Source organism: Halteromyces radiatus (genome assembly GCF_025201355.1).
Source record: "Halteromyces radiatus strain CBS 162.75 chromosome Unknown BX664scaffold_5, whole genome shotgun sequence".
Lineage (NCBI taxonomy): Eukaryota > Fungi > Mucoromycota > Mucoromycetes > Mucorales > Cunninghamellaceae > Halteromyces > Halteromyces radiatus.
Window position 1 is genome coordinate 1,464,179 of NW_026251691.1, and position 20,801 is coordinate 1,484,979.

Consider the following 20,801-nt stretch of genomic DNA (forward strand, 5'->3'; position numbering starts at 1 on the left):
ATTTTGTCATTTATATATTCGTTATCTCTTTTCTTCTATATTCTTTTTTATTATTATTATTCTATATTATATATTTTATTCTTGTCCCTGTCTTCTTTTTGTGTGTGCGTGCCCTTTTTTCTTTATATATATATATATTTTCCCTTTTTGTTTGCTAATAAAGAAAAAAAAATCAACTTTTTCTTTTTTGTCTATTGATTCTTTCTGAAACATACACAATCATATGATTATTTATAGAATAGCTGAATTTATATAAATTTTTTAATGGGTAATTTCATTTTTAAATCTTTCTTCTACTTTTGGATTAGTGAATATATTATTCTATACAATGCTATTGTCTCGTGCTTCTTCTACCGTACGAAAAACTGTTGTTGTCAACATGGTACGACCTTATTCGACGCTTGGACGGTAAGAAGAAGAAAAAATGAAAAAAGCATCAAGTTTGAATGAATTTTTAATTCTATTTTATTTTTATTGACGGGGGGGGATTAGTGCAGTAGACAATGGTAAGGATGATCGTAAGTTTACCGCATCTTTTTTATATATATATATAAAAGAACAATGGATCTCATACTCATTTTTTTGTATTCTCCTTTTTAATAGTGAATAATAATGATGATTCTACCATTAGTAATGCACCCAAATGGAATGAAAAGAATGCTACCGAAAGTGAGGCTGATGTAAGTAGTTGGTTTCATACCACATGAATTGGAAAAAACTAATGCAAGACATTTGATTTGATTTGAATCGCCGCTTATAGGTCAAGGCTGATCGAAATCCTGAAGATATCTCGAGTATTGAAAAGAAAACGGTGGAACGGTTTAAGAAAGAAATAAAGTAAAAAGGCATGTGATGACAATCATCATGGTCCAATCATAAAAAAAAAAAGCCAATAAAAAAATTACAATTGTGTTTTATGATGATTCTCGTGACTAGTCTTTATGATGATTCTTATGATGATATCCTAACATTATTATGATCCAGGAAACGTGATATTGATTATTGTTAATGGATAGAATATTTGGTATTGATTTTTATTAGCAGAAAGGTCATCAACGTTTTTATGAGAGAGGAAGTAATTCATATACAAACATAAACAAACAATAATATAAGACAGGATTAATATATTGTAGAAGAAGAAGAAGAAAAAAATAATAACAATGTAAAAAGGTTGGATTAAGAAGAGGGTAAATAAGATCGACACACGGGACATTCCAACTTGATTCTCATCCACTATATATATAGATATATCAAATATATATATAAAAAAAAAAGGATAAATATTTAAAATCATACATCAGAAATGGTCCTTTTTTTTGTTGTTGTTTCGCTTACCTTTTCTAAACAATCCGTATGGAACAAATGGTGACATGGTGTCATCATATATTGAGTTCTTCCTAATACATGAAGACCAGTTGCAGCAGTACTTGAAGTATCCACAGATAGCATACAAATGGCACAGTCCCTGGGTTGTGTTGATTTATTAGTTGAATCTCCTCCATGAGTTGTTTCTTCGTCTTCAGGTGGCAGAATGGGATGATAATTGTAAGTTTGAGGTAGATACTGAAAAAAAAAAAAAAGATCATCAGTGGGCTCTTCCTTTTTTTTTTTTTCGTTATTATTCTTATAAAAGGGAATAAAATTGTTTTACCTTTTCTGGTACGAAGAATCGAGGGCCAAGAATATCTTGAAGGAATAAGATGCATACTTGAATCAGTACATATACTACCAATACCCATACACCAAAAGAGGGTTCTTGTGATATAATATTTCGAGGACAGGCATAGAAATCTAAACATAAAAGAAAAACCAAAAAAAAAAAAAAAATGTTGTCGGTATACTAATTATATAACAGGATAATCTTTATGTATTCTCAGTAATGATTACTTACATAATGGGATGGCTAAACGAGTAAACGTCATACCAAGTATATATCGAGGACTAAGTGGCTTGCGACATCCTCTACTGACGTTTCGGATGATCTGAGGAATCCAAAAAGAGAAGAACCCAAATCCAAGTACACTTACGACTATATTTTGTATAAAGGCAGACCTTGTGGTACTTTGATAGAATAAGAACAAACCAAAAAGTAAAATAGCATCTATTGTCAAAGAAAGAAAGAAGATAATATGAAACCAAAACTGTCAGGTTAATTTCAAATTTACTTACATAATCGACTAAAATCCATATGAGATTGTATTGAGGATGATACAGGTTGTTGAGATCCAGTCGTTTCTGTAGTTTGAGGACCAGAAGTAGGTGATGATTGATTTGTACGGACAGATTCAGGACGTTGTATTCTCCAAATGACTAAAAGATACCTCATGCCAAAGATAGATACCAAAATAAAACTGAAGAAAGCCGCTGATGCAAAAGGAAGAAAGACAGAATCTAGTACCACACCAGTTGTCAAATGAAGTAAGCAGATATATCCATCCATCATAGCTTGCATGGCAATGGTCCAGTAAGAAACATTAGAAACACTCTATATATATAATAAATAATATATGAATATGTCATTTATGTATAATATATTTTCCTTACTGAAGGTGTAGGAGTATATTCCATTTGATGAATAAGTAAAAAGATCTGTAGAATCGCAAGGATGGTGGCCATAGTCGCATAAGAGATAGTCTTGCTAAAGTATTCTTCAATTTTGATGCCACTGGCGTTTTCAATAGATAAACCAAGACCACAATCTGGTGAATACATGATACTCGACAATTGTAATGGTGGTGGTTGGATAGTACTAATACCTTGAGGGTTTTCTAGTTCTGGTTGAAAATAAAATATGAATAAATCATTGGATACTAATGACTCGTGACAACTTTCACTTTATTATTATTGTTATTCCTACTACCTTTTTCGTATTCCAATAACTGTGACATTTTGATATTCCGAGGGATGGGCGACAATTGACCAAAGATTTGTAAGTTGCAACCGAAATCTACAGATATTGGATGATCTATAGGAAAAAAAAAAAAAAAAGGAGTTACAAAATATCGACCCATTGATGATAAATAGATTATATTACCTTCTACTTCATCCCAAATTTGACTATCACGCAATCCAAGCTGATCTAATTCCTTAATTCTTTTTTCAGTATGTTCAGTAATCAAAGCTTGAGTAGTTTCCAATGATTCTTTTGTGGGAAGCATGTGTAAAAGATGTTGAAGTTGAATGTTATGACTATAGAAAGGAACATGAGACAATATCAGAAGATCAATTTCATGATTCATTGTTTTTTTTTTTTGACTTACCCATCAGGAGCACCCAAAAGGTATATTGATCCATTGTTCAAGTAGTGAAACCCTTCTGCCAGCAGTAAGGCACCAGAATCAGATTTATCCATATCCTTCAGTCGTATATGACCCTAGTAATAATTTGAATGGATATCAGACAAAATGTGTTCTTTTTATTAATAATAGTACTTACTTGGATATAATTGATATTCTCGCTTTTTGTTCTAATGGATTTGATGTTGAGAGAAAAGGTACCACCATTGTCAACATGAAATTGGCCTCGATTCGTTTGTAATAATGTCCTGTTGACAATGTCATTTTCATGTGGAGTAACATTTTGACTTGACCAAGAGCCTAATAAAAAAAAAAAAAAAAAAAAAAAAAAAAAAAAAAGACATGATTCAGTTAAAACTATTTCCATAAATATACTAAACTAAACTCAATATACCTTTGAATATAGCAGTAACATTGTGATAATAATGATTAGTCTCTTGTTGACCAGTGGTATAAAGTTGTTGAACTTGAGTGCTCATTGTTGCTGGTAAAGGCTAAAAAAGGGAGTAGAAAAAAAAAATCAGATGGAATATGAACAACAGAATAAGAATTCTTTTTTTTTTGACATACATGAGAGACGTTGTATCCAAAAGTAACATTGCCAATTGTTTCTTTTTCCAATTGTAGTGCTTCACGTACTTCTTCAACTGTAGAAGGCCAATTATGGTCGGGATCGTTTTCGGGATAACTAAGAAATGGAATGGAGAACAGGAAGAGGAATACAAAGAAACTCAACCTATACATTCCACGTATGAGTTGCTGTTGAGCATTGCGTTCTCCATCCATGTGAGTTCAAGAAAAAAAAAAAAAAAAAAGGTATAAAGTGAAAAGGAAGGAAAAAGAGAGAGAGAGAGAGATAGAAAAAAAAAAATCCTGCTTTTTTTTTTTCTCCCAACCTGCAACACACAGAACCTTTTCCTTTTCCACCCGACGTCATTGAGTTGAAACACCGTCTCTCTTGGCTTTATCTATTTTTTTTCCCTCTCTTTTTCTTTTTTTTATATTCTTTTTTACTTCATTATTACAATAGTTAAACCATGGCTCAACCAGGATCTGAAGGCATTAAAGTAGTAGATGCTGAAAACAATACTGCTGCTCCTACTTCTCCTTCATCTTCTGCTATCAATCCGAACTTGGTACTCAACAATGCTTTAGATGGATTCGCGAACCTTAGTTCCAAATTCAATCCTTTTGCTCAAAAACTAGGCAAAGGTTTTGGTCAAGTAAGACAAGTAAGTAAACAAGTGTTTTTTTTATTATCTTTTTCTTTAACTATTTGATTTGATAAAGAAATATGATTGAAACTAATGATGTTTAATTCTTTATAGTATGCTCAAGAACGACTTGGCACTGCTGAAGACATCACCGAACTTCCTCAAGAGTATAAGGATCTAGAAAAGGTAAGAGGATGGAAACAATAGAGACCTGAGCTAATATTAACATCATCATCATATTTTTATCATTACTTGATAATAGCGCGTTGATGCTCTCCGTTCGGTCCATGTGAATCTTCTCAAAGTTGCTCGCACTTATAATCAACCTGCATATGATTATCCTGTACAAATTCAAGAAACTCTTGTAGGTTTAACTGGTACTATGGCAAGTCAATTCCAAAATTTGGCGTTATCTCCTGCTGAACGTGCTCAAACAGAACAACAAGTACAACAAGACGAAGCCAAACAACATCCCAAAACACTATCTCATGCGATTTCTCGTGTTGCTGGTCAAGGTGCCGAAGCTATTGGAGTAGAAGAACCTCTTGGAACAGCTCTGTTTAAGTTGGCCACAATCAATGAAAAGGTGGGTAATGCTCGTGTCAAAATGGATCAAGATATTATCGCCAAGTTCAATCAACCTATGCAAACAACCCTTGCAACAGCTATTGAACAAGCCAACAAAGCCAGACGTAATGTTCAATCTGTACGATTATCTCTTGATGCTTGTAAAGCTCGTTACAGATCTGCCCGTCCTGAAAGATCTGATGCTGCACGATTGGAAGTAGAACAAGCTGAAGATCAATTTGTCGCTGCCGTGGAAGAAGCTACTAGTTTGATGAAGATCGCTTTGGAAAATGTAAGTTAACATAAAAAAAAAAAAAAAAAACAAAAATCAAAAAGATGAACTCATGATGAATTATTATTATTATTATTATTATTATTATTATTATTATTAGCCTGAACCTCTTCGTAATCTGGCCGATTTTGTCCATGCTCAAGTTAATTATTACAAGGAAGCACAAGAATTATTATCAGAGTTAGCTCCAGAACTGGATGAAATTCAAGTGACTCAAGAATCTATTTATCGTCAAAGTCGTGAATAATCTTTTTTTTTCTCTCTTATTTTTTTTTCATTTTATTTTTTTTTATTCATACTGTTATATTGAACTTTTATCTGTATTGATCATATTATCCCCCCTTATTTTATTATTATTTTTAGTATTTTTATTTTTATTATTCTCTTTATCTATTCCAAGGAAAACGAAATATCATGTCAATAAATACTTGAAAATCATGATTTGATTAAATCGCAGGGACAACTTGAGGATGCTTATTCGTGGAGGTTGAAAATATCACACCGATGATGATGATAGAGATATGGCAAACGTAAATGACATTAGATAAAGTGAAAGAAAATGATTTGTCTTGTGTTCAAATTTTATGTGTTGATGATGATGACTTCTGAGAGAAAGGCAAAGTTTCCTCCCAGGCTTGATGTCAGGAAAGAAAAAAAAAATGATGAACTTTTGGATTTTACAGCCAAAAATTTGAAATTCCTCAGCTAAATTTTAGCTGTAAATATCAATCATAAGGGCATCATCAGGCGATTTTTCAAATAATTGATAATATCTTTTTAGTGGTCATTGCACATAATATGGCAAGATAAGCGATAAAATGGGATTAGATGAGATTAAACTATTTTTTAGAGAGGAATTGAATGATTGTCATTTTATTGGATGATGATCATTATTGGATGAGGGATGATTGAATTGACGTTTTCGTCTTTAAATTACTCTATCAATCGAGATATGCGATATAAATTATTACTATTAATACTATTGAAAAAGAATATCTTTTGTCTATATTCAGTTTAAATTTGGTACGATGATGATCACTTCTGACCGAGTTACGAAGTGTAAAAAGATACTTGAATGTTTGATGAATAGGCCAAAGAAAGGATAATTGAAGCTAACAAAAAAAATAGAAATGGGATGATCAATAAATAAAAAAAAAATGGATGAATCAACCAAAAAGAGAGGAAGAGGATGGAAGCGACTTTGAAAACCACCACCAACAAGTGCTAAATGTCAAGCTTTTGAAAAAGCAGGGGAAGCGGAGTGAAAAATATTGTTGTAGCAAAAATAAATAGAAAAAACGCGGTCCAGCTTTACTTTTTCTTTCTCTCCTTTTTTTTCTTCTCACTAAAAGTTTTTTTTTTTTTTCTTTTCACCTCTCAAACTTATAATCCAATGCCTATTCGCCATTTTGAAAGTATGTCTATAGAACAGTGATCATGCCATTCTTTATTTAGCAAGCAACAGAAGATGACTATTTTGTCATAGGAAGACCTTTTTTTTTTGTTTGTTCACGAAGTAATCTTGTCATTTTATTTTTATTATGCTTATAGTATTCACAGGGGAAAGACGACTAATCGAAACAGTAGCAGTATCACAGCTCAAAGGAACTAGATTGGGTATTGATGGTAATTACTGGTTACGAAAGGTATTAATCAAGGAACCAAGTTTATCTGCTATGGGTGGTACACCTTTGACTCTACAACATACCATTGAAAAAGAATTAGAACACTTCAAGTAATAAGACTAATCTATCAAATTCAAAATAGTTTGGTGGCTAACTTCTATATCCCATATTTTTAATTTACATAGAACAAATCATATTCAACCCATCTTTGTTTTTCCTGGTCTATCCATTATTCGAAAGTCCAAACCTTTCAGTGGTGAAGATACTCGTCCTGGTCATCGTGCTGTAGCTTGGGAATTCTATGAAAAAGGAAAAAACGATGCAGCCTTGTCAAAATTCGCTAGTGGTGGTGGCTTTCATCTTCCTGACGTGCTCAACTTGGTGTTTTATATTCTACGACAGCACAATATTGAATTCATTCGTGCTCCTTATTCATCATGGGCTCAGGTATAAATAGATAGATTGTTTTCAAAAAATGATAAATTAACACTCATTTATTTTTATTTTTATTTTTTAATAGCTTGCTTATATGCATAATCATCCCCGTCAAATCATCAATGCAATTTATGGTGGTGATGAAGTACTGATGTGGAACGTTGACAAAATCATTACATCAATTGATTTTACAGTAAGTGATGATAGAAAGAGAAACATATAGGATCAAATATGACTCATATCTAATCTTTTTTTTTTTTTGTAGAAAGGAAATTATCAAACAGTCAACAAAAAAACGGTATTGAACGATTTGCATGTATCTGAAGAACAGTTTTTGGACATTTGTATACTCGCGGGATTCGAATATTGCCCTACTTTCCCACCTTTGTCAGTTATTTCATTCACATTCAAAGGTAAGATGCAAAATGAAAAAGCATACTTTTTTTTCATATCACTTATTTATTATTTTTTTTTATTTTGTTCAGGTGTACAAGATTTGATCAAACAGCATAAGACTGGATTTAATGCTGTTCAAGCTTATTCTGATGATCCCAATGTAGTGAAAACTGGTTATATTGATACTTTTTGTCGTACACGATGTGCTGTCAAATATCATTTGATCCTTACTGATGAAGGCGAAGTCAGACCTCTAAATGTCGAACAAGCTCCAAATGATATTCACGAATTTATCGGTTATCGACTTCCAGATGAACTATATTATTATTTGATGCGTGGTTTGATTGGTCCTCAGGTAAGTCAATTTTTTTTTAAAAGAAGAAAAGAAAAAGAAAAAGAAAAAGAATAAAAATACAGAAAAATCAATTCTATTTTTATATTTATCATAATAGGTCATCAACAACTTGGTTTCTGGGGTTTTGATTGAAAATGCGCCTTTGGACAATGGAGAAACGACAGAATATCGCAACTTTTTGCTTCAACTTCTTAGTATCAGAACACAAACATTAAGCTTACTGACTCAACCATTACATCAATTCTTCCAATCACGCAAAGTGGCATGCTATTTCTGGTTTGAACCTTCAACAGAACAAATCATGTATCATCAACCTGGACAAGGAGGTACAGAAAGTCAAAACAATGCCAACTTTTTGAACAATGTTTATGAAAAAACAAGTACTTGGAATGTCGACAACGAAAAAATCAAACAAGAAATGAAGGATCAACAGGTAGGTTCTAAAAAAGAAAAATGATGAAAAGATTGAAAACTAATAATATTCTATTGCAGATCGACCAAGTAGATATTGCATTCTGTGTCAAGGCAACAGAAAACGATGAAAAAGCATCCAAAACAATTGCGCGAAATAATTCTGAACATGTATGTCATCCATCATATATATATATATATATGAAATCTCAATACAAGTCATTGTATTTAATTTTTTCCTTATTTTTTTTATGTTCTTTAGATCCTTGTAGAAAAGAATGAAATCGTAGCAAATGTACTTTGGAAACTTTTAGAAATTCGGGAGTAAGTAGTACAAGATATGTATGCATATGTATCGCAAGGTTCTTTATATATTCTTGATTGATTTTTATTTTATTTTTTTTTATATTTTTATTTTTTATTTTTATTTTTTATTTTCTTGATATTTTTTTTGCCAATAGCTTTTTGACATCATCAAAACATGTATATACTACTTGGGGTCGTGCACTTTCCAAATCCTTATCAACTTTCAACAAACCTAGTTTTTCTGATCAAGAGGCTTACTTGACAGCATTTGAACTAGTCCGATTTGGTGTGCTTACAGCCCTTCCTTTTAGCAAGACCTATGGCAAACCTATTGGTGATGGTAAGTTGATAAGATCGGAATACGCCTCATCTGTCAATTTTCGGCATTATATTCTTTATGGTAGGTACTGAACAACTTTTTTTTTTATATATATCCCTGCAGAAAAACAACAACAACATATTACGCTATTTTCTCGTACATTGTCGTTATTACCAATGGAATTCAAGGTATGGAATATATCAGGTTTATCTATGATTATTTCTATTTATTTACTAATTGTACATATCTGTTTTATTTCTTCTACTTTAGAATGCACCTTGGTCGGGACCCTTTCATCGTGACTTGCTAGTATTCAATGGATTTGTCAAAGCTCTAAATCGCAGTTATCGAAATTTATGTGAAATGTTGACTTTATCCTTTTTTATGAATGGATTGGTGGAGAAGGAAAGAAATGATTATCATGAAATATCAGATAGGTAAAATAGATAAAGGAAAAATCAATGGAATCATTGACCGTTTTTTTTTTTTTTTTTTAGTCTTCCTTTTTTGACGGACAATAATGTTGCTCTGGGTATTGTAGCCAAATATTACTTGGAACAAACTTTGGAAAACGACAACAATACTGCATTGGCATCAGCAGAAACAACTTTTACTACTTGCAAAGATATTAAGGGGGATCTCATCAAGGGCGTTAACTTTTGGAATGGACTCATGGCTGGCATCAATGTATTGAAGGAAACCGGAAAAATTACGGATGAAACGTATGCAATGTTTGTGGATGCCAATAATTGGATTCAACCCAAGTTTAGACTTTGAAGATTATCCTAGGATTAGGTAGTTGATTAGTTAGCTGTTTCATTAGTTTTTTTTTTTTTTTTTATGAATTCCACCCCCTCATTCACTGAATATAATAAAATAATGTTGGCTAATACTCTTGCAGAAGGACGAGGGCATTCCAAAGTTAAAATATTTTTTTTATCGACGATCTTTATCTTCTTTTTTACACGCTTTATGCATGGCTAATAACATAAACAAAACAGCACTCTATTTTGAAATCAAGCAGCAACAAGATGAAAAAAAAAAAAAAAGAAAAGGAGTATGATATATAAATCAAGTGGTATGGTGTGATTTCTTTTTTTTTTTTCCTTTTTTTTTTTTTTTTTTTTTTGTTCCTCATTAATCAATCATCATTATGCCTGAATCTCTTACTAGAAAGAATCATTTATCTCGTCGTGGACGTATAAGTATGTTACCCAATTTATCTATTGTCATTCCACCAATTCAAGAGAACGATCATCAAGATGATGCTAGCTATAATGATACTGTAGCATCAAGTCCAACATTGTCATCTTCCTGTAACACTTTATCAGGGGAATATGAACATGATTATTTCACATCTTCCTCTTCTTCTTCACCGGCTACTCCATTGACAAGTAATGTCTTTTCTAATTTCTATCTCAAATTACCCAATGGTAAATGGAGAGTACGATGTCGAACCGGGGATCGTAAAATCATCGGGACTTATGAAGTAGATGGGTCCATGATCTAAAAAATTTTCTTTTCAACTTGATTTATACCCTTTTTTTTAACAAAAAAAAAATAATAATAATCATAATCATAATCTAATGTAATATTTATGTGCATGACACGATATGAAATAATAATAATAATAATAAAATTATTCACTGTTTTTCATTTATTTGTTATTTAAATCTTATGTGGGGATACTTTTAATTTCAACTGATACGTTCGCTTCGATATGCATCTTCCGCTTTTTCATTAACTCCCTTCTTTTGATGATGACAAAAATGAACCCCTTCCTTATCTCTTCTAATGAGTTTATCCTGTTCCTGAAGCTCTTTTTTTTTTTCCTTGATGTTTCGTTGTTTGCTCATAGTTAAGTTATTTTTGTGACTGAACGGTTTAAATTCCGCATAAGAGCTTTATCGAATGAGAGAAAAAAAAAACAATAGTCGCTGGTTCTCTCTTTTTTTTTTTTTTTTTTCTCTCTCTCCTTCTTTTTTTCTCTTAAATAATAACACAGACCTCTTGGGGCATGTCATCAAGTAGATCAATAGACCGTCTGCTTCAAAGTTTGTTGTTTTTATCTACGTCTTTATCAGAAAGAAAATCATCTCTTTGCTCTTCTTGTTCAAGACTACGACAAAAACAAAGATTCTCTTGGTCAACAACCAACAATCGATTGATCTGGTCAAGATTATCAACAACTGGATCCTTTTATCATACTCAAACATTTACACCATGTTACTCTTCTAATTTCCCCATGTATTCATTATTACTGGGGAAACAATACATGATGCGTGCTTATAGTACTACCAATACCAACGTCAACAACAATGGCAACGTTGATACAACGCTTCCTTCGCACTATTTATCGAAACAACGAGATGCCACAACCTCTATTGCCATCATTCAGTATGCAAAGAAAGGACGAGCTGATATGTGTTTACAATATTACCTACGACTTCTCGAAACACAAGGAACATTACCAAGTCATGAAGCTCTCCATCAACTTGCACGGGTCCTTTATATCAAGCAACATGTGCGTGGTTTATACGTCCTTCATGATACCCTTTTTGTCTATCACAAGCTCCATCCACCGTCTGGTCGACAATCTCGTAATTTGATATACATTTACACCATGTTGATTAATCTTCTTTCACAACGACTTCCTGTCAAGTCGTCTATTCATCCAAACAATGGCAACAAGACCGGCAAAAAAATACAAAAACAAACCAAACAGCTAGCAGAAACAACAAAGACAGTGATTCAATTGTGTCAGGAAATGCATCAGCTTGGATTGACGGGAACACGGCCTTTTTACAACAGTCTTGTGGCATTTTGCGTCAAGAAGAACGACATGGAATTGGCATGGTCGCTCTGTCAGGAACTAACAACACTACATAGCCCGACCGCTTACACCTACAGCATTTTGCTACATATGACTCGAAAACAAAAGGATTACGATCAGATGATGACTTTATTGGATGAAATGGAAAAAGATGGCATTGTCCCTGATCATGCCATGGTGAGTACCGTATTACTTGCCCTCTGCGATCAACGACAATACAAGAGTGCTGTGAACCTTATGAATCGATTGGCTTATCATACTCCTGATCTAGTGGGGCCCAAATATAAAAATGTCTTGTTGCAAACTCTTTATCGCCATCATCGACTCACCTATCCAGTGCTTCCATCAACTACAAAGAAGAACAAGAAACGACAACGACGGCATTCAAGGAAGAAATATCATCATATACCATCAAACGTAGCAACTTTATCATCCACATCATCATCATCATCATCAATATCAGCATCAACGCCATCATCGTGAAATATGTGTCGAGGAATGACTCTTTATGGAATCCGTCCTGTATGATTGATGGTTACAAATCATCCATAGAATTAGTTAGAATACCATACATTTGTCATGTAGTTTTTTTTTTTTTTGACCCGTTGTATCATATGATCATTCAATAAATAAAAACCCCTATCTTCGGAATTTTGTCTTTTATTTATCCGTTTTGAAAAGTCATGCATCACTGTTGACGATAAATGACACGTATGGAAACAACCAACTATTCTTTTTATTTTATTATAGGTTTATTTGACCAATGAGATTTGCATTTTTTTTTCTACATGTAAAAAAAGTACTTGCATTGCAATACAGTAATTCTATCCAATAGAACTGCCTTGCGAACGTACTTACCCCTTTATCATTTCAAGAAAAAAAAAACAATGCATCCACATAGTGCTAACAAGGTATGCCTTTTTTTGGTAAGCCACGACTCTTGTCCTACCTTTCATTTTTTTTTTTTTTTTTGCTACAACCGCATAATCATTCTTCCAGTATATGTTTCTTTTGTTTTATTTATTTATTAGTAATTTTGTATAAATTATATATACATAATGAACTAAATACATATATAAAAAAATACAGTAGGAGGAGAGAGAGACTATAATAATGTGTGGGAATAAAAGTAATATATAAACATAATCATGTAAGATAGAATAATAAATAAAGTATAAATTATAACTAAGAGATATATCTAAAGTCAGGATGCTATTAACAACCCCAAAGGAATAATAAAAAGAATGTGAGTTGAAGATATCATTAGTCTTTCTTATTCTTTCTTACCAAATCACAGAGTTCTTCACCAGAAGCTTCTTTGGCATGTTGTTCGGGTGTCAAATTATCACGACGTTTGTTTTCTCTCTCCAACAAAAACTTGAAGAGTAAAGAGCATACCCAAGCACCACACATCAATCCAAGACAAATTTCATGACCACGAGAATAGTAAGGTGCATCATCTGCTCTATATACTTGTCCCCCAATAGCACCCCCGACATTCTTTTTTTAAAAAAAAAAAAAAGGATTAGATAACTCTCTTTTTTTTTTTTTTTTTTTTATGATTCTTACCCCGATGGAGATAATAAAAGCACTAGCAACACCACGTTTTGTATGACCACCAATATTATTTGTGAACCAAGATAACATGGATGGGATATGAGAAAAGACACCAGTAGTAGTGATCACAGCAGCAATGTACATAGCCACTGGTCCCCGATCCTTCAATACCACTAGTAAGAGATAACCAATCATACCAACAAATGCTGGTACTGCAATATGAAGCCCCCGTTCACGTTTTTTATCTGCATGTAACGCAATCATCACAGTAAAGAAACAAGCTATGATAAAAAAAAAAGAATTCAAATTAGACCAAAGTTGATTTAAATTATGTATAAAAATATCTTACCAATAGCATATGGAGGTGCAGACCTAATGGAAGAAACCAAATCAAGCAAAAAACGATCTTTTATTCAGTATTCACTCAATTTCCCTCCCATTTTTTTTTTTTTTTTGATATCACTTACATTGCCTGAGCAGCCAAATCTGTATAACCCATTCCTTTGATGATACTTGGTAAAAAGAGACTAAGACTGTAGAGAGGAGTGGCACCACAGATATAGATCAAAGAATGCATATAAACCTTCCAATCCACAAAAACGGCAAAGAATTGTTTCCATGAAAAGTGAGTTTCAGTAGATGGTCCAGCATCCTTCTTCAATCGATGAAGTACAATGGCACGTTCACGTTCATTGATAAATTTGGCACGGTGAGGAAGATCAGGAAGAATAAAGTAGGTTGCTACAGATAAAAGAATAGTTGGTAGAGCTTCAATGATGAAAATCCATTGCCATCCAGTTAAACCTTGAAGACCATTCATTTGCATGATACCATAAGCCTAAATATATATATATATAAAGTCAATCAACTTTGTTTATCTCTCTCATATTTTACTTACCAAAACACCACCAAAGGCCTAGAAATAAATAAATAAAAAAAAAAATAACGAAAGAAATTGTGTTCAGTATATGATGTTTGTTTCTAGATAACAGTAACTTACACCAGCAACAGTAGCACAACTAAAGAAGATAGAAACACGTGTAGCTTGTTCTTGGCGAGTAAACCATAAAGATAAATAATAAATAGCACCAGGGAAAAGACCAGCCTCTAAAAGTAGTACAATAACAACAATGATCAAAAAAACAAAAAAACAAACTACGTGCATCCGATATAGTTTTTTTTTTCTTCTTTACCTGTGATACCCAAAAAGAATCGACTTGCTAAAAGACCAGCAGAATTAGTAATGGCAGCCATACAAGCCATGGTAACACCCCAAGCAATCATGACTAAAGGAATCCAACGATTGGGACCAATTTTCTTCATCATCATATTGGAAGGGATTTCAAAGATAATGTAACCAATGAAGAAGATGGAGAGTGCCCAGTTGTAAACGTCATCAGAAACTTTCAAGTCTGCTTGTAAACCAGCCAACTTTGCATTACCTATAAAAAAAATATATGGTCACCTTTTAGAATATATTTCAACTCTCATATTATAATTCTTACCAATATTCACACGATCCAAAAAAGAGCAAAGATAAAGAACACCTCTATTAAAATCAAAATAACATTTTAATATAAAATAATATAATCGTTTTTATAGATAACTTACAACCAAGGAACAATACGCAAATCCAACTTCCAAAGTAACTTTCTCATTTCTTTGGCGTCTGGTTCAACAAAGTCAACTGTTTCACCATTGTATTCAACGTCTTTTCCCCAACTAGATTCAAACTTTTCGGTATGTACTTCGGTAGTTTCTATCTTTTCTATAGACATATTTCAGTATAAAAAAAAAAAGAAAGAAAGAAAGAAAAAAGAAAGAAAAAAAAAAGAGAAAGATTATATTTGAATGAGATCTCCCACAAAAAAAAGCTTATTATGTATACTAAAAAAAAAAGGTTGGACTCCGCACAGCAAATGAAAAAGCGGGGGAAATTGTTGACCCAATAAGGCATGAACTTTACGGCATTGTTTTCATCTGACTCACCATCACCTTCCTCCAGTCATTTTGTAGTGAATTACCGGAGTTCATTTTTCCAATGAGATAAAGTTTTGCCCCTTTCAATACAAATCTATATCACATATGTATATTGTATAATATTATTTTTACTACCAATGCCTGGATCTCCTTCTCTTTCTTTCAATGGTTATGTTCATATCTTTAGCATGATTCCATCACTCAATTTCATTCATCATCCATTCAATCATCATCCATTCAATCATTATCCATTCAATCATTATCCATTCAATCATTATCCATTCAATCATTATCCATTCAATCATTATCCATTCAATCCTCATGCTGTCAATCACCATCCATTCAATCACCATTCATTTCAATCATCACCTTGTCAACTCACGGCTCATTCAGTCTTCCATTCAATCATAAATCAAGATTTTGTCAATGTAACTATCTATTTGTAATCTGAGATGCATATGATTGGTGGGAATAAGTGGTACCATTTCAACATCATCTATAGCAGTATTATTTTTGGGATGATAACGTGATCTATTGCCAACCAATTTGGGTAATTCTTGTTGTTGAAGCGGCACATCAAGTATTTTGCCGATCATCGAGTTTTTTTTTTTTCTTTGTTTTTTTTTTTTTTTTTTTAACAAAAAAAGTTACTTTGATAGTGATCATGTTTTGACGAGAAGATAGTTTTTTTTTTTAAAAAAAAAAATATCCATACTTTTCTTGTAACTCCTTTTTTTTTATATATATTAAGTAAACCACAGTTATTGATCCATGATAAGAACCATGTTGTATTCAAATGGTGATAGAACACGCGTTAGATTTAAATGCCGTAACTTTGACAATGAAGATTGATAGATCTTTGGTAAAAAATGATAAATAGAGGAATTCATGCGGCAGAAGATTTCTATGAGTTCTTTTTTTGTTACAAAATAATAATTAAAAATACACAACGTTACTCAAAGAATCCAAAAAAGGGATAACTTGCCTCAAAAAGAGTCAACTACTTGAAGTCTTTTTTTTTTTTTTTATCAACCAACTCGTTTTTCGTATAAAAACTCAAACTATTGTTTGTTTTTTTTTTCATCTTCTTCTTTATCCCCTTACATATTATTATTAGTATATAAATTTTTATCTTTCCTATTCTTTCTTTTTCCCTTCCATTCTTTTTTTTTTTCCCTTTCCTTGGTTGATTTCAAACTCCTATAAGAAATGAAACCAAGTTCGATTTCTATCGTTCCTTTATTTGCTTTAGCTACTTTTTATCTTCAAGGCACCACTGACGCTTTACTTCATCATAGTAAATATAAAGCATCTCCTTCTGATGATGTTATTACTGGTCGTTATATTGTAGAATTTGCCAACCAAGAAGCTGCCAATCCTTTTGTTCATTCTTTGTCCACCTCTTTTGAACATGATGTCAAGATACACGAACAATTTAAACATGACTTGTTTCATGGTCTTTCCTTCAATTTACATGACCCTAACCCTTCTCTAGTAACAGCTTCTAGCTATGATGAAAAACTTCAAGAATTGTTTGACCACGAACACGTCACTGCTGTCTATCCCATACGTGCCATTCAACGTCCTGAACTCACCGCTATTCCTGTCACCAACCAAAACGAAAATATTGCTCAAACCATTCTTCCTCATCAATTGACTCAAGTGGACCGTGTTCATAAGGAATTGAAAAATACTGGTAAAGGTATTGTTGTTGGTATCATTGACTCTGGTGTGGATTATAAACATCCTGCTCTTGGTGGTGGTTTTGGCAAAGGTTACAAAGTAAGATCATACATATTTTATTATTCATTCGGCTCATCCTTTTTTTTTTTTTTATGATAGGTTCGATATGGTGAAGATTTAGTTGGTGACAAGTATGATAGTAATCAACCCAATCCTATTGTTCGACCTGGTCCTACTCCTTTGGATAATTGTGGTGCTGCTTCTGGTGCTTCAGGTAAAAACAGAATATACAAAAAGGAAAAAACAACAATAATGGAAATTATATGCATGATGCTCATCATCCCGTTATTCCCACCTTTATTTTTTTTTCTTATCTATATACACAATCAGGTCACGGAACTCATGTTTCTGGTATCGTTGCTGGTTCATCTGCTGTAAGTCATCAAAGAAAAAAAAATAGTCTTTTTTTTTTATCTTTTTGTAATAACTCTTTATATATCTATATATAAATTTTATAACGATATATAGAATTTCACTGGTGTGGCTCCTGATGCTACTTTGGGTATGTGGCGCGTATTTGGTTGTACTGGTTCGACTGGTAACGATATTATCATTAAGGCTTTGCTCAAGGCTTACGATGCTGGAAGTGATATCATCTCCTTGAGTTTGGGTGATAACAGTGGTTGGAGTGAAGGTCCTGATACTATTGTTGCCTCAAGAATTGCAAAGAAGGGTGTTCCAGGTAAAATATATTTATATATATATTATACATTTGTATTCATTATCTTTTTTTTTCTTTTTTGATATATTATCTAGTTGTAATTGCTGCTGGTAATGCTGGTCAATCTGGTGCTTTTACTGTTGGTTCCCCCAGTACTGGAGAAGGTGTTATTTCCGTAGCTTCCTTTGATAATGCTCACAACTTGGTTTACAAATTCAAGGCTACTGGATTCTCTGATGCTATTGGTAAAGAAATAGAGACTCTTTTGACGCTATCTATATGATACTCATTCTTTTTTTTTTTTGTTTTTTAATTTAATTTATTATATTTATAGCATATGCTTCTAGTCAAAGTGGTAAATTCCCATCTGGTGATATTGTTGCTGGTGATAAAGCTGTTGGTGGTACCAAGGATGCTTGTGATCCTTCCACTATTCCTGCTACTGTTAAAGGTAACTATGGTTTGGTCAAACGTGGTTCTTGCACTTTCAGTATCAAGTCAGCTAACTTGGCCAAGGCTGGTGCCATTGGGGTTGTTGTTTATGATAATGCTGGTGGTGATGCTTTTACTCCCTCTGCTCCTGATGCCAAGGTTCCTGTTATGGGCATTGCTCAAAAAGATGGTGAAGCTCTTCTTGCTGCTATCAAGAAAGGAAAAGTCTCATTGACCTTTGATGGAAAATTATCTCCTGTACCACTTGCCTCTGCCAAAACTGTGTCTTCCTTCTCTAGTGTTGGTGCTTCTTATGAATTAGATCTTCGTCCCAACATTGGTGCTCCTGGTGGTGATATTTATTCTACTCTTCCTCGTTACTTGGGTTCATGGGGTATGATGTCTGGTACTAGTATGGCTACTCCTTATTTATCTGGTTCTATTGCTCTCTATTTGAAGTCTGCAAAGGGTAAAAACAAAAAGGGTACCTATATCATGGAAGAATTCCAAAATTATGCTTACAAGGCTCCTGTTCAAAATGGTGAAAAGGCAATCGATTCTCCTCTCCGTCAAGGTGCTGGTCTTATTCAAGGTAAGGAAAAGGATTTCTAAAAGAGAAGAATTAAAAAAAAAAAAAAAAAAAAAAAAAAAAAAAAAAAACGTATTTTGACTCATCGTCTTTTTTTTTTTTTCTTTCTTCTAGTTTATGACACGATTCAACAAAATGTTCATATTACTCCTGGTCAATTCAGCTTCAATGATACTTCATCCAACCAATATAAGACTCAAACTTTCACCATCACCAATCATGGATCCAAGACTGTGTCTTACCAAATCAGCAACAATGTATCTCTCAGTGTTGTTCCTTATGATCTCGCCACATCTGGATATACCTATATTCAACCCATCAACTATACCACTGCTGCTGCCAAGTTACGTATTTCCAAGAAATCCATCAAAGTTGCTCCTGGAAAGTCAGTCAAGGTTAAGGTATCAGTGATCCCTCCTCATACGGATGTCAAGCAACATATCATGTATGGTGGTTATGTACAACTCAAGTCCAGCAACAAGAAGAATGGTCTCGATTTGTCCATTCCTTACTTTGGTGTAGTAGGTCGTCAAAAGGATTTACCCATCTTTGATCAAGACTTCCCTTATCTTTCTAGTAATAGCAATGGTACAGTGGCCTATGAAAAGAACGAAACCTTTGTGCTCAACCGTAGCAAGAAAGCCGAAGCTTATATTATCACTCGCTTACTTTCTGGTACAGCTCTTCTTCAAGGTGATGTAGTGGATGTCAAGTCCCACAAGGTCATTGGCAAGGCTTTCCCTGATCAAACTTATTTGGCCCGTAATACTTTGAATCCTACCGAACAAGCTCAATCCATTCCATGGGATGGTTCTTACTACAAGTCTGGCAACAAACCTATTCCTGTGCCTAAAGGTACTTATGAAATCACCGTTAGAGCTCTTCATATCTTTGGCAATCCCAAAAAGCAAGCTGATTTCGATACTTGGACTTCTGGTCATATTCGTGTTACCAATTAGTTTATATTTTGTATTTTTTTTTTCTTTTGTAGTAGTACTATTTCGTTCTCCCTCTCCTCTATCTTTTTTTTTTTTATTTTATTATTATGATTTGTACTATTATCTCACCTTTACGTGTATTCTTTCACTATTCTATTTCACCATTAAAAAAAACGGAATTCAAACTGATCAAAGTGTGATCTTTTTTTTGATGATGCAGGATGATGGATGATATGTGATGATATATGGATGATGGATAAATGAATGATAAAATTGGATGATGTATCCAGCGTATTTAGGTGAAATAAAAAAATATATGTTAGGATTTTACCTTGTACCTGATGGAAAAAAAAAGTATCTCAATAGCTAGACGTCAAAAAATGGCTTTTTTAAAAAATTCAAAGAAAAAAGGAGAAGGTAGTAGCCAGTGATAAGTCTTCTGCTCATGGTTCTGGTTGTCAAATATGGACTCTAGGATTTTTGTGTTGGTATCGGTCTGTGCTGAATTATCCTTACTCATGGATTTGCTCAAAACTGGCGGTGGGATGTATTGATTACCAAACAACCTCAAGCTCTCAAGTCAAACTCTTAGCTCTTGGGTTTCTATTGGTGATCTTGAAAATTACACTTCCAGCAGATTTGATAAAGAAATTGGACAACTCTCTTTTGAATGATGATTATGAAACATCCTGCAACCAATGGATTCTTATTATAGACATATATTAATTGTTATTTACTTTAATAAACTGTCTTTATTTTTTTTTTTTTTTTTTTTTTTTTTTTTTTTTTTTGCATAAAAAAAAGTATTCCAAGCGAAACGATTCCAAACTCAGGTCAAATAGTACAATTTCT

General features: G+C 33.1%; 7 protein-coding genes across 7 annotated transcripts; 5 read left to right on the top strand and 2 right to left on the bottom strand.

Moving 5' to 3' along the window:
- Window positions 1-999: 999 nt before the first annotated feature.
- BX664DRAFT_336101 (uncharacterized protein) lies at window positions 1,000-4,106 on the bottom strand. Its single transcript, XM_051546020.1, has 11 exons — window positions 3,691-4,106; window positions 3,436-3,596; window positions 3,261-3,373; window positions 3,035-3,189; window positions 2,861-2,965; window positions 2,545-2,774; window positions 2,170-2,485; window positions 1,892-2,101; window positions 1,652-1,791; window positions 1,336-1,563; window positions 1,000-1,233 (listed from the first exon to the last, which is right to left on the bottom strand). The coding sequence occupies exons 1-11, from the start codon at window positions 3,773-3,775 to the stop codon at window positions 1,177-1,179; spliced, it is 1,800 nt and encodes a 599-aa protein (XP_051399197.1). The 5' UTR covers window positions 3,776-4,106; the 3' UTR covers window positions 1,000-1,176.
- Window positions 4,107-4,266: 160 nt separating this feature from the next.
- BX664DRAFT_336107 (Bin/amphiphysin/Rvs domain for vesicular trafficking-domain-containing protein) lies at window positions 4,267-5,820 on the top strand. The gene is made up of 4 exons (XM_051546021.1): window positions 4,267-4,528; window positions 4,625-4,696; window positions 4,773-5,369; window positions 5,470-5,820. The coding sequence occupies exons 1-4, from the start codon at window positions 4,334-4,336 to the stop codon at window positions 5,614-5,616; spliced, it is 1,011 nt and encodes a 336-aa protein (XP_051399198.1). The 5' UTR covers window positions 4,267-4,333; the 3' UTR covers window positions 5,617-5,820.
- Window positions 5,821-6,717: 897 nt separating this feature from the next.
- Window positions 6,718-8,358, top strand: BX664DRAFT_159847 (PIN domain-like protein). The gene is made up of 5 exons (XM_051539934.1): window positions 6,718-7,104; window positions 7,180-7,441; window positions 7,515-7,622; window positions 7,695-7,842; window positions 7,915-8,358. Exons 1-5 carry the CDS (start codon window positions 6,911-6,913, stop codon window positions 8,232-8,234), a joined length of 1,032 nt encoding a protein of 343 aa, XP_051399199.1. The 5' UTR covers window positions 6,718-6,910; the 3' UTR covers window positions 8,235-8,358.
- A 1,978-nt stretch (window positions 8,359-10,336) lies between these two features.
- BX664DRAFT_336110 (uncharacterized protein) lies at window positions 10,337-10,779 on the top strand. The gene has a single exon (XM_051546022.1). The coding sequence runs from the start codon at window positions 10,370-10,372 to the stop codon at window positions 10,724-10,726; it is 357 nt and encodes a 118-aa protein (XP_051399200.1). The 5' UTR covers window positions 10,337-10,369; the 3' UTR covers window positions 10,727-10,779.
- A 395-nt stretch (window positions 10,780-11,174) lies between these two features.
- BX664DRAFT_336112 (uncharacterized protein) lies at window positions 11,175-12,741 on the top strand. The gene has a single exon (XM_051546023.1). The coding sequence runs from the start codon at window positions 11,234-11,236 to the stop codon at window positions 12,530-12,532; it is 1,299 nt and encodes a 432-aa protein (XP_051399201.1). The 5' UTR covers window positions 11,175-11,233; the 3' UTR covers window positions 12,533-12,741.
- Window positions 12,742-13,117: 376 nt separating this feature from the next.
- Window positions 13,118-15,405, bottom strand: BX664DRAFT_336114 (major facilitator superfamily domain-containing protein). Its single transcript, XM_051546024.1, has 10 exons — window positions 15,218-15,405; window positions 15,112-15,155; window positions 14,800-15,048; window positions 14,607-14,713; window positions 14,505-14,522; window positions 14,074-14,444; window positions 13,956-13,978; window positions 13,619-13,887; window positions 13,337-13,549; window positions 13,118-13,261 (listed from the first exon to the last, which is right to left on the bottom strand). Exons 1-10 carry the CDS (start codon window positions 15,382-15,384, stop codon window positions 13,235-13,237), a joined length of 1,488 nt encoding a protein of 495 aa, XP_051399202.1. The 5' UTR covers window positions 15,385-15,405; the 3' UTR covers window positions 13,118-13,234.
- Window positions 15,406-16,659: 1,254 nt separating this feature from the next.
- On the top strand, window positions 16,660-20,192 carry BX664DRAFT_336115 (peptidase S8/S53 domain-containing protein). The gene is made up of 7 exons (XM_051546025.1): window positions 16,660-17,368; window positions 17,429-17,543; window positions 17,660-17,703; window positions 17,798-18,011; window positions 18,086-18,235; window positions 18,325-19,014; window positions 19,126-20,192. Exons 1-7 carry the CDS (start codon window positions 16,796-16,798, stop codon window positions 19,968-19,970), a joined length of 2,631 nt encoding a protein of 876 aa, XP_051399203.1. The 5' UTR covers window positions 16,660-16,795; the 3' UTR covers window positions 19,971-20,192.
- The last annotated feature ends 609 nt before the right edge of the window (window positions 20,193-20,801 follow it).

Excerpts from the sequence above, each read along its gene's own strand:
- BX664DRAFT_336101 (XM_051546020.1), bottom strand. The coding sequence starts at position 3,775 with ATGAGCACTCAAGTTCAACAACTTTATACCACTGGTCAACAAGAGACT. Across the intron at positions 2,775-2,860 it reads GTTATTGGAATACGAAAAAG|AACTAGAAAACCCTCAAGGT; the intron begins GTAGTAGGAATA and ends ATTTTCAACCAG. Across the intron at positions 1,564-1,651 it reads GATTCTTCGTACCAGAAAAG|TATCTACCTCAAACTTACAA; the intron begins GTAAAACAATTT and ends TTTTTTTTTCAG.
- BX664DRAFT_336107 (XM_051546021.1), top strand. The coding sequence starts at position 4,334 with ATGGCTCAACCAGGATCTGAAGGCATTAAAGTAGTAGATGCTGAAAAC. Across the intron at positions 4,529-4,624 it reads GTTTTGGTCAAGTAAGACAA|TATGCTCAAGAACGACTTGG; the intron begins GTAAGTAAACAA and ends AATTCTTTATAG. Across the intron at positions 5,370-5,469 it reads TGAAGATCGCTTTGGAAAAT|CCTGAACCTCTTCGTAATCT; the intron begins GTAAGTTAACAT and ends TATTATTATTAG.
- BX664DRAFT_159847 (XM_051539934.1), top strand. The coding sequence starts at position 6,911 with ATGCTTATAGTATTCACAGGGGAAAGACGACTAATCGAAACAGTAGCA. Across the intron at positions 7,442-7,514 it reads CTTATTCATCATGGGCTCAG|CTTGCTTATATGCATAATCA; the intron begins GTATAAATAGAT and ends ATTTTTTAATAG. Across the intron at positions 7,843-7,914 it reads TATTTCATTCACATTCAAAG|GTGTACAAGATTTGATCAAA; the intron begins GTAAGATGCAAA and ends TATTTTGTTCAG.
- BX664DRAFT_336110 (XM_051546022.1), top strand. The coding sequence starts at position 10,370 with ATGCCTGAATCTCTTACTAGAAAGAATCATTTATCTCGTCGTGGACGT.
- BX664DRAFT_336112 (XM_051546023.1), top strand. The coding sequence starts at position 11,234 with ATGTCATCAAGTAGATCAATAGACCGTCTGCTTCAAAGTTTGTTGTTT.
- BX664DRAFT_336114 (XM_051546024.1), bottom strand. The coding sequence starts at position 15,384 with ATGTCTATAGAAAAGATAGAAACTACCGAAGTACATACCGAAAAGTTT. Across the intron at positions 15,049-15,111 it reads TTTGGATCGTGTGAATATTG|GTAATGCAAAGTTGGCTGGT; the intron begins GTAAGAATTATA and ends TTTTTTTTATAG. Across the intron at positions 13,262-13,336 it reads GTGAAGAACTCTGTGATTTG|CATCCTGACTTTAGATATAT; the intron begins GTAAGAAAGAAT and ends GGTTGTTAATAG.
- BX664DRAFT_336115 (XM_051546025.1), top strand. The coding sequence starts at position 16,796 with ATGAAACCAAGTTCGATTTCTATCGTTCCTTTATTTGCTTTAGCTACT. Across the intron at positions 17,369-17,428 it reads GTTTTGGCAAAGGTTACAAA|GTTCGATATGGTGAAGATTT; the intron begins GTAAGATCATAC and ends TTTTTATGATAG. Across the intron at positions 19,015-19,125 it reads AGGTGCTGGTCTTATTCAAG|TTTATGACACGATTCAACAA; the intron begins GTAAGGAAAAGG and ends TCTTTCTTCTAG.